Source organism: Aphanomyces invadans (assembly GCF_000520115.1).
Source record: "Aphanomyces invadans strain NJM9701 unplaced genomic scaffold supercont1.13, whole genome shotgun sequence".
NCBI classification, from domain to species: Eukaryota; Oomycota; class Saprolegniomycetes; order Saprolegniales; family Verrucalvaceae; genus Aphanomyces; species Aphanomyces invadans.
The window spans coordinates 431,318-440,347 of record NW_008580158.1 but is presented as its reverse complement, the minus strand read 5'-3'; the positions used below and the strand labels follow the sequence as shown (position 1 = coordinate 440,347).

The 9,030-nt window shown below is 55.6% G+C and overlaps 3 protein-coding genes across 4 annotated transcripts; 1 reads left to right on the top strand and 2 right to left on the bottom strand.

Moving 5' to 3' along the window:
* Positions 1-1,750: 1,750 nt before the first annotated feature.
* H310_07110 (hypothetical protein) lies at positions 1,751-3,289 on the top strand. The gene is made up of 4 exons (XM_008872409.1): positions 1,751-1,979; positions 2,035-2,577; positions 2,633-3,202; positions 3,268-3,289. The coding sequence occupies exons 1-3, from the start codon at positions 1,795-1,797 to the stop codon at positions 2,817-2,819; spliced, it is 915 nt and encodes a 304-aa protein (XP_008870631.1). The 5' UTR covers positions 1,751-1,794; the 3' UTR covers positions 2,820-3,202; positions 3,268-3,289.
* Positions 3,190-5,054, bottom strand: H310_07109. 2 transcript variants are annotated; one of them, XM_008872408.1, is made up of 9 exons: positions 5,035-5,054; positions 4,789-4,987; positions 4,453-4,737; positions 4,178-4,402; positions 4,063-4,131; positions 3,929-3,991; positions 3,814-3,877; positions 3,688-3,754; positions 3,190-3,630 (listed from the first exon to the last, which is right to left on the bottom strand). In XM_008872408.1, the coding sequence occupies exons 2-9, from the start codon at positions 4,924-4,926 to the stop codon at positions 3,291-3,293; spliced, it is 1,251 nt and encodes a 416-aa protein (XP_008870630.1). In that variant the 5' UTR covers positions 4,927-4,987; positions 5,035-5,054; the 3' UTR covers positions 3,190-3,290. The 2 variants fall into 2 exon arrangements, with proteins under 2 accessions (XP_008870630.1, XP_008870629.1); XM_008872407.1 differs by having other exon boundaries at positions 4,789-5,054.
* A 463-nt stretch (positions 5,055-5,517) lies between these two features.
* Positions 5,518-8,110, bottom strand: H310_07108 (hypothetical protein). The gene is made up of 2 exons (XM_008872406.1): positions 7,940-8,110; positions 5,518-7,894 (listed from the first exon to the last, which is right to left on the bottom strand). The coding sequence occupies exons 1-2, from the start codon at positions 8,063-8,065 to the stop codon at positions 5,597-5,599; spliced, it is 2,424 nt and encodes an 807-aa protein (XP_008870628.1). The 5' UTR covers positions 8,066-8,110; the 3' UTR covers positions 5,518-5,596.
* Between the last annotated feature and the right edge of the window lie 920 nt (positions 8,111-9,030).

Here is a 9,030-nt window from a genome sequence, read left to right as displayed (position 1 = left end):
GTCGCATTGGCAGGCAGCGCAACCAAGTGACTGCTGAGTTCCTCATTGACGATCAGGTAGGACTCTTCGCTCACGTGACTAACAAAGTTGTCTAGCAGGAGCACCGACGGCTCAACAAGCATGGGCAGCAACAGCGTCCTCAGGTACGTCTTCCACACATCGCCATCCATGCCTTGTTTTGCATGGCATAGAAGTGTCCCGAAGGAAAGGTCGGAAACTCGTTCGTCTCGATGCGGCCCCCCGAGGCTCCTCGGATGACAAAGAGCAGCGGAATCTTTGTGCCGTCCGCCCGCACCGTGAGGACAACGGTCATACGCATCGAGTGCTTCTCGCCCGACGCAATCTTGGCATAACCACCCCGTACGTCCCAAATGTATCGTGGGGGCATGTCGTAGTAGAAGCCCGTCTCATCAACATTGTAGACGGCATCATTGGTGTACTGCTGGTACGAGCGGTGGAACTCTTCTGCGAACTCATCGCAGACTTCGATGAGGGCAGCCTGAGTTTGCTTTCCTTGGCCAGTCTTGCGACGAGAAAAGCCATGACGGTGGCAAAAGACTTGAAGCAGGCGGAGGATGCCTTGGTAACCGGTGCCTGGGGCCTTGCCATGTAGATACGAGCAAAGCCAGTCGGATTGTTGACGCTTAACCCAGTTGATCATGTGAGCAGAAGTTAATGCACGCTCGCGTGCTCTCATTTCATTTATGAACTCCAGGAGTCCTACCGGGTCGGGGAAGCTCTCGGGTCGACCGCCAGGGCTGAGCTTCATTCGCTTTTTGTTTCCGTAGTAGGCGACGATCTCTTCTCTTTGGGCGACCCATGAACGAATGGTGCGTCGTGGGATGCCAACGAGTTTGGCGACATTGTGCACGTTGGAGGTCTCTACCAATTTTCGAGAACTTGTAGCCGAAGAGCGAGTTCGTAACCGCGCTTTTTGCGAACGCGGAGCGTTGACAGCGTAGTCATTGATTTGCAAATGAAATGTGAGGTGGAGTTTAAATTATTGCGCGCGGGCGGGAGAATAATATCATCAGCCAATGAAGTCACTGTATTCTGGATATCGATTATTATTGGACAAAAACAAAGTTGAAGCCGAAGAATATTCGAGTGGCGGGCGAACCATTCTGACGACCATTGTAGTGCTGTTGTGATGTTGGCGATGCGTCAAATGAAAGGGAGGGATGCTCGAGATATATTGCACAATGGAGAGCTGCCTTGTTCAAGTGGGCCATCGACAGACAGTACGCACAGGCCGGTGACGTTTTTCATGCACCTTCATGTTGAATGGAGCAATCATGTCAGCGAGCCCACGCAAAATCGCCCCACATACGCCGCTTGTTGGTTGGTGGGAAAATGCGCCTGGCCGTCAGGGCCGTCAGCATCATCGATCGACATCGAATTTGAGCACAAAGCAGCTAGCGTTATCCAGACCTCGCTTCCAAGTACATGAGCTCGACTAATAGACCCACGTCATTTCGACGGTGGACGACTCGGTGGCGCAACACACATCACATCATGAAGCAAACTCGAGCACAATCGAGACAAGTGGGCGTATGCATCTCAGCCTTCCACGGCAGTACAACGGACAAGGTAGGTCGCGGGATGTGGGAACATGAGGCCAGCTTTGCGCATTGAACGCGTGGTGGGCAATGGATCCATCTCGTTGAGGGGGCGTCTCGGGGCGCAACCAATTGGCCGTTTCAACGTCCCCGCAAGTATCCGGATGGACATCCGGTTGACTGTCGGCGTAGCTTGAAACGCCCCCCCCGCGCTGTAGACGGCAGGCACATGTGAATGGTGGACCGGACGCTGTACCCGCGAAAGATCCGCGTCCTTGGCACTAAGGACGACGAGGCTGACGAAATCACGATCATGCAATTCAACGTGCTTGCGGATGGGCTGTGCGACTTGCGACAGGACAAGGGGAACTTTGTCCTTGCGCCTCGAGATTGCCTGCCATGGACCTATCGCCGCAACCTGTACGCGTCCTTCTTCTCGATTCTTTCATCCTAGATGACATGTTCATCATGACAGAATTCTCGACGAGATCTCTCGATACGCACCAGACATCATTTGCCTGGAGGAACTGGACCATTTTGACTGGATGCAGACACAATTGGATGCGACGGGATACAGCGGCCACTTTGCCGCCAAGCTCGAGTCCCCTTGCTTTGAGTGCAGCGACCGTCCCGACGGATGTGCGATCTTTATCAAGCGCGCGAAAGGACTTCAAATCAAGCACATGTGCACGATCCGATTCCACGACGACCGTGGCGCGCCGACGAATCAACTCGCCTTGATTGCGCGTATATCGCAGGACGGGCTGCCCCTTCTCATTGTGGCGTGCACCCACCTCAAGTCAACGAAGTCCAAAGCTGGCGAGGCCATTCGACTTGCCCAAGTCCAGCAACTGCACAAGCACGTCGTCGATCACGGTGGTGCCGACGACCCGATGGTGATTTGCGGCGATTTCAATGCGATCCCCAGCGACAACGACGAGTACGACGCGCTCGCGATCCCGGCCATGCTCGACTTTGGCTGGATCAGCTCGTATGCTGAAGCCGTGTCCGCTCCAGTGTTCGTTCAATGCAATCATTACCGCTGACGTGATGAACAATGATGTATATCGTAGGTACACGACATGGAAAACCCGGTCGCGCGGCGAAACCAAACACGTGATCGACTATATTTTCCACAATCACAAGCTGAAGCTTCTGCGAGTCGTGGACGCCCCCACGGACGTCGACTCGTCGGGGCTGCCGTCGCGCCGATATCCGTCCGACCACATTGCTCTCGTCGCGACGTTTCAAATCACGTAGCAGGCGCCATGATTGACGTAGCCAGATGTCGTTGTTTCCCGTCGATCCTTTTCTCGCAAGATGAAGACTGGGATTTGAATTGTGTGATGGAAGTAGCACCCATGTTCCAACCTTTCCAGACCTCTACGTAGATGTCTCGTTGGAGCGTGCTACTGCCGAAGCGACGGGGAACGCCGCTTGCCCACCCTTGTCGTCCCCTTGCAGTGTGGCATGGAGCCGCAGCGCGATGTACAGCTGCATGGCGACGACCACGTGGAGATGGATGCAGCGGGACTCCACACACACACCAAATGCTAACACAGTCCAAGAGCTGGGCAAGCCAACGTGCTTGCAGCTCTAGTGTGAACACCACGAGAGAAACCTAAAGGGATGCAAAGGAAAAGGTTGGATTCTATAGAACAAGCTGTGAACAGCGCATTCCAATGCGTGCCGCGACGGCATGTGTTAGATCGTTTTGGCAAGACGTGACGCTTAAGGGGCCATGCGAGGCACGAAGGACGGAATGCCCGTGATGGCGCGGCCCAAGATCAATGCGTGGACGTCGTGAGTGCCTTCGTACGTGTTGACGGCTTCCAAGTTCATCGAGTGGCGGACGACGTGATATTCGTCCGAGACACCGTTGCCGCCAAGCATGTCACGCGCTGCGCGGGCAATGTCGAGCGCCTTGCCGCACGAGTTGCGCTTGACGATCGAGATGATTTCAGGCGCGACCGGCCCTTGGTCTTGCAACCGACCAACTTGCAAGCACGCAAACAGCCCAAGGTTGATTTCGGTCAACATGTCCGCCAGCTTCTTCTGGATCAACTGGTTGCTAGAGCATGCACAAGCGTCATCCAGCCATCGCTGTATTAATAGAGATGGCTCGTACGCAGCAAGTGGCGCGCCAAATTGGTTGCGGTCCAAAGTGTATTGGCGAGCAATGTCGAAGCACGAGTCTAATACCGCAGGCATGATGAGTTCATGACGCGATGGGAGTGAGCGGATGGCGACGTACAAGCCGCGCCAAGAGATCCCCACGCAATGCCGTAGCGAGCGCTGTTCAGGCACGTAAATGGCCCCTACGAATCCATTGACTCGATGCGCTGCCAATACGACGAGTGGGGCTGTACCTTGAGGCCTTTGACATGAGGAAGCATGTTCTCCTTGGGCACCTTCACGTCTTCCAAGGCAATCTACACGAACGTATCCAGTTGAAGGAACGTTCAAAACGAAGGTTCGCAAGGAACTTCGTGGATGGGCATACCATGCCGGTCGCAGACGCCATCAAGGTGGCCTTGCCTTCAATATACGATGTCGAGAGGCCGGGCATGTCCTACGGGTCCACAGTGAAGCAGGCACGATCGAGAGGATTGCAGCACCTTTTCAAGAATGAACCCTCGAATGTCGCCGTGGTCGTCCTTGGCCCAGATAATGAACACGTCGGCGATGGGAGCGTTCGTAATCCAGTTCTTGGCGCCGTTGATGACGAAATGGTCCCCATCAAGACGAGCGCGAGTTTCCATGGAGCTCGGGTCCGAGCCATGGTTGGGTTCGGTCAAACCAAAGCACCCGATCAAGTTGCCCGATGCCAATTGGGGAATGTACTGCGGACAGGTAATTAGCTACGGACTGCAACGGAAAGGCCAACGCGCACCTTTTGCTTTTGTTCTTCCGTGCCGAATTTGTAGATGGGCCACATCACCAACGAGGATTGCACACTCATGGCCGAGCGGTAAGCACTGTCGACGCGCTCGACGGCATTTGCAATCAGCCCGTACGATACATAGCCGACGCCGGCGCAGTCGTAGCCCTTGATCGTGGGGCCGAGCAATCCCAATTCGCCCATTTCCTTCAAGATGTTCTTGTCAAACGAAGCTTCGCGATTCGCCTTGACAATTCGGGGCAAGAGTTCTTGCTGGCAGTACGCGTTCGCTGAGTCCTAAGGCAGGAGCAACATGACAATCATAATCGGTAGTGTGGCAAGACGTACGCGAATCATGCGTTCTTCGTCGGTGAGGGCCCCGTTGAGATCGAGGGGATCTTGCCAATTAAATGCACCGGCCTTGGCGGCCATGGAGCGGGCGCCAGCGGTCGGAAGCGCCGCGCGACGAGCAAGGCGGGACAGCATGTCGAAGTCTTGTGGGTATGAACTGCAGAGGGAAACTGAGAATTTCGACGGTCCCCGCCGTCTACGATTCGTCAAAGTTCGACACCCTCTGAAATGCGATTCTTGCACCTGCGACAGTCGAACGAACGCGGTGTACCCCAACCATCCCGGTTGACTCTGGTTTGCGATTGCAATCAAGGCGGCTCAATGCCAGGCTTCCGACGCACAGAGGTGATGATTGGCGTGGAGCGTGCAGGCGCTCCCCCGCGGACTGATGGCCATGCCATTCCACTTTGGTTCTGGTTGTTGCACAGTGGGAGCGAGCGACCTACGTACTGTAAACCGGCCACCGACCACAAGCAAAAAGTGAGATGTGGCTGCTCTCGAGCTCCGCAGCCATTTTGCGGCCGTAGTAGACGGGAGATGCGCAAATTAAATCTGTGGAAGCGGGTGCCCCCTTGCTCACAGAGCTCAGGATGTGTGGGCAATGCAGCACGAAGAACTTCAATCCTCGACAACACCAATCGATGGATTTCGATAAAGTACGACATGTACTTTAACGGCATGGGTAGGTTCAACTTGCAGTCTGCCAACTTCAACGATACACTTTTTATCCAATCAACATACATCAACTCGAATTTTTAGCCAATCCAAACAGATTTGAATTGTGCACCCACACACCGGAGGTGTGTTAAATGGCGGCCGCCACATCGCTCGCTCTGGCGACGTCCAAGGGGGCGTGCTCGGCCATATCACGCTTGGACAGAACTTCGTCAGTCGTTCCCTCAGACACTGGAGCCATTGAAAATGCATACACAGCTTCCTTCGTCGCGTGCAGCGTCAAGGAGATGGCACCACCTTCGCCCTGGTTGAGTGAAAAATCGTATTGCCCTGGCACAATCTTGCGCTTCAGCCCGTGGCCGATGCGATGGCCAAATGTGCACAACGCGTCGACAGGCACTTGGAGTAGCACGTTCCTTGTCGTATACTTCGGAACGTCTACCTTGACAAAGTGGACGAGGCGTTTTGCTTCAGGTACGTCACCTCGGCGAATGGGTTGCCGCACAAACAGCAACACAATTTCTTTCGCGTCCACTTCCCCATTGTTGCGAAGCGTCACGTGAAAGTGGAGATCGTTCAAGCTGGACTTGGTGGACAGCGAAAAGTTCGAGTACTCGAACGAGGTGTAGCTCAGGCCAGCTCCGAACGGCCACTCGTGGTCGCATTCGCCAGACGTGCCATGTACAACACACCCGAGGTTCTGGCGGTGGTAGTACGGCACGGCGCTGTCCGTGACAGTCTTGGGATACGTAAACGGCAGCTTCCCACTCGGGACCACCTTGCCCAAGAGGACGTCGGCAATGGTGCGACCTCCCAGCTCACATGGCAGCATCGCATTCACCACGGCGTGGACGACGTCGGGAAGACCTCGCAGCAACCGAGGACGGCCTTGCACAAGCACCAACACGACCTTGGTTCCTGTCGCTGCCAGTGCACGCACGTACTCTTGTTGGCCTCGAGGTAGCTCCAGGTCGTTGATGTCGCCAGGCTTCTCGGCGTACGGCCCTTCGCCCAACACGACGATGGTGTAGTCGGCTCGCGCCGCCTTCTTGACGGCATCTTCGAGCACGTCCTTCGAGTACGTGCCGTCGACGTCAACACCAGGCATGGCTTCGATGGCGCAGGTCGGACACGTGACTCGCAGTGCGTCTTGCACAGTCTGTCCGTGGGGAAACAAAGCGTTCGTGTTCGGCCCCGACACGCCCTGCCACGCGAGGCTCCAGCCCCCGCAGAGGTGACCAATGCTGGCGATCGACGGGCCCGTGAGGAAGATGCTCGTGGTCCAATTCGCAATCGGCAGCGTCGAGTTGGCATTCTTGAGGAGCACGAGCGACTCGGTTGCGAGCTTGTACGCGAGGTCCTGACTCGCTCGGTCGCCTACCGACGCCACGTTCGCTTGGCCCGGCACGGGCGCGTCGTACAGATGAAGCCGCAGCTTGAGCGCCGTGATTCGCTGGACAGATTCCCGCAGCCGACCGACGTGGAGCTGCTTGGTCTCCAGCAACGCGAGAGTGTGGTTGATGAAGAGCGTATCGGACGCGACCATGCTCATGTCGATGGATGTGTGCGTGAGTGCTTGGCGCACCGCGTCCTGGTCGGTGGCCGCGACATGGTGGAACGAATGGAGGTCATTGATGACAGCCCAGTCCGTCACTAGCATGCCCTTGAAGGCCAAGTCGTGGCGAAGCAGCTTGACGAGCAACTTGTGGTTGACGCCCATGGGCTTGCCGTTCACGGACACGTAGTTCATCATGCCCGTGAGCGCGCCGGCGTCGATGGCCGCCTGGAACGGCGGCATGTAGTAGTTGAGCACGTCGTAGTCGGAGAGCGTGACGGGGTCTCGGTCGTGGCCCGTGGGGGTCGCCGCGTACCCGATAAAGTGTTTGAAGCATGCCGCGACAGTGTTGTTGTCTTGGAGGCCGTGGACGATGGCACGTCCGAGCTCTGTCACCACGTACGGGTCTTCGCCGAACGTCTCGTACGCGCGAGCCCACATCTTGGACGTCTGGACGTCAAGAATCGGCCCAAAGATCCACGGTATTCCCGCCGCCTCCGTGTCGCGACCGGTCACATGGCCCATCTCGGTCACCAGGTCGCGATTGAAGGATGCGGCCGCGTTGATCTGCTGCGGAAACATGACTGCGTGGGTCACGTAATTGGCCCCGTGGACCGAGTCCAGTCCGTACAGGATCGGGTGTTTGCTGTGCTTGGCATGGATCGACTGGATGGACGTGAGGAGCGTGCGCCACTCTGTCGCCGTCCACCCGGCCTTGGATCCGACGGGGCCACCGGCGAACGGCGAATTTAAGTACGACCCGATGTGGAGTTTGGCCATGGCCTCGACCTTGGTAACGTTGAGCGTCCTGTCGCTGTTGAGGATTGTCGAAATGTCGACTTGGGTCATTTGCCCCACGAGCTCAGTCAAGGTCTATCGCAGGTCAGCCCATGTGACTCAGTATGCGTTCGTTCTTACCATGTTCGCGACTTCGGCATATGCAAGCTCATGGCACGTTTGATATGAGTCGCATCGAGCCTGGGGTCTGGCTAGAACGAGCGATGTTGCAAGAATCGCAACTAGCCAACGACGCAAGATCGCCATGGCGTTCCTTTGGTTCGATATCTTTGACAAGAAGGGCAACAGCGTGTGATGGGATTTTGGTTACGTTTCAAGGGTCACGGACAAATTAGTTTACACTTCCGTGCGCGAAATAATTATATACTACGTACATTGAAATTTTGTATATTGGAGTATGTCCGATATTTTTATCGGAAATTAATCACCATAATGTACTTCGAGGTACACATTTTGTAGAATTTGGAAAAAACCGTCAAAACCACCAACCGGGAACTAAGCCACGACGAGCGCCGCTGTTTGTACCACTCCCTGCTCCGGCGTGTAACGAACGGACGACTTGAGCATGGAGCGACAACTGCGTTGGCCAAAGAGTTCCATGTTTCACGCATGACGGTCTGGTGACTATGGAAGAGGGCCATGGACACTGAAGAGTCTGTCGGGGTGGCTTGCGTTGCACCAAGGAAGAAGGGCCGATGCGGACGGAAGCAGAAGAGGGCGCTTGCTGATGTGGAAGCGGCTGTGAAGGCAGCGCAACCTTTTCATCGTTCAACCTTACGCACATTCGCAGCAACTACGGGTATTCCGGCAACAATGCTCTGGCGTCTCGTCAAGTCGGACAATATAAATCGCCGGACGAGTCGTCTCAAACCGCTCCTTTCAGTCAAGCACAAGGAAGAGAGGCTTGGATTTGTCAAGGGTTTCCTTCGCCAAGGTCCGAATGACTCACGTTTATGGCACGACATGCTCGACATGGTTCACATTGATGAGCAGTGGTTCTTTCTCACCCAAGTGAACCGGAAGTACTACCTGTGGAAGGACGAGCCTGTGCCAGCGCGAAAATGTAAATCAAAGCGCCATATCACAAAAGTCATGTTTTTGACTGCGGTAGCACGTCCAAGGGGGGATCCTCGACGACGAACGACGTGGGATGGAATGATTGGAACTTGGGCGTTCGTTGAGACTCGTTTGGCTCAGCGACGAAGTGTCAA